General features: G+C 35.4%; 1 protein-coding gene across 1 annotated transcript in view; it reads left to right on the top strand.

Moving 5' to 3' along the window:
* The window catches only part of LOC107568518 (eukaryotic translation initiation factor 3 subunit L-like), a 7,352-nt gene that overhangs the window by 4,326 nt on the left and 2,461 nt on the right, over positions 1-565 (top strand). Inside the window, exons 4-5 of the mRNA XM_016254484.1 lie at positions 56-276; positions 444-456. Of these exons, the coding sequence (XP_016109970.1) occupies positions 56-276; positions 444-456 (234 nt within the window). The remainder of the gene's footprint in view (positions 1-55; positions 277-443; positions 457-565) is intronic.

The following is a 565-nucleotide window of genomic DNA, read 5'->3' as shown; positions in this document are numbered from 1 at the left end:
ATTAAATTATGCAAAACCTGAAGGTGCTGTAATTTGTGCATTAATGTTCCAATAGTATTTGTTTCATTCTGTTGTACTTTCTATTCTGTATTGTCATAATGGCGTGATGAATAATCTAAATCGTGTATTGTGTGTTGTTCAGATTAATAAACAGAACGAGCAGATGCACGGGCTGCTGGCCATCGCTCTCACCATGTACCCCATGCGCATCGACGAGAGCATCCACACACAGCTGCGCGAGAAATACGGAGACAAGATGCTCCGCATGCAGAAAGGGTGAGAACACGCACACATTATACATTGAAGTTATATATGTATGTACTACCATGGTAAGATATATTTTATGATTTTGAAATAAGTCTCTTCTGCTCACCAAGGCTACATTTATTTGTAGAAAAATACAGTAAAAACAGTAATATTGTGAAATGTTATTACGATTTAAGTATAGAAATAACTGTTTTCTATTTTCTATATATTTTAAGATTTGATTTATTCCTGTGATGCGAAGCAGAATTTCAGCATCATTACTCCAGTCTTCAGTGTCACATTTGCTTCAGAAATCATT

This window comes from Sinocyclocheilus grahami, unplaced genomic scaffold (assembly GCF_001515645.1).
Source record: "Sinocyclocheilus grahami isolate Dianchi unplaced genomic scaffold, SAMN03320097.WGS_v1.1 scaffold1253.1, whole genome shotgun sequence".
Classification (NCBI taxonomy): Eukaryota; Metazoa; Chordata; class Actinopteri; order Cypriniformes; family Cyprinidae; genus Sinocyclocheilus; species Sinocyclocheilus grahami.
This window is presented reverse-complemented; position numbering and strand designations above follow the sequence as displayed.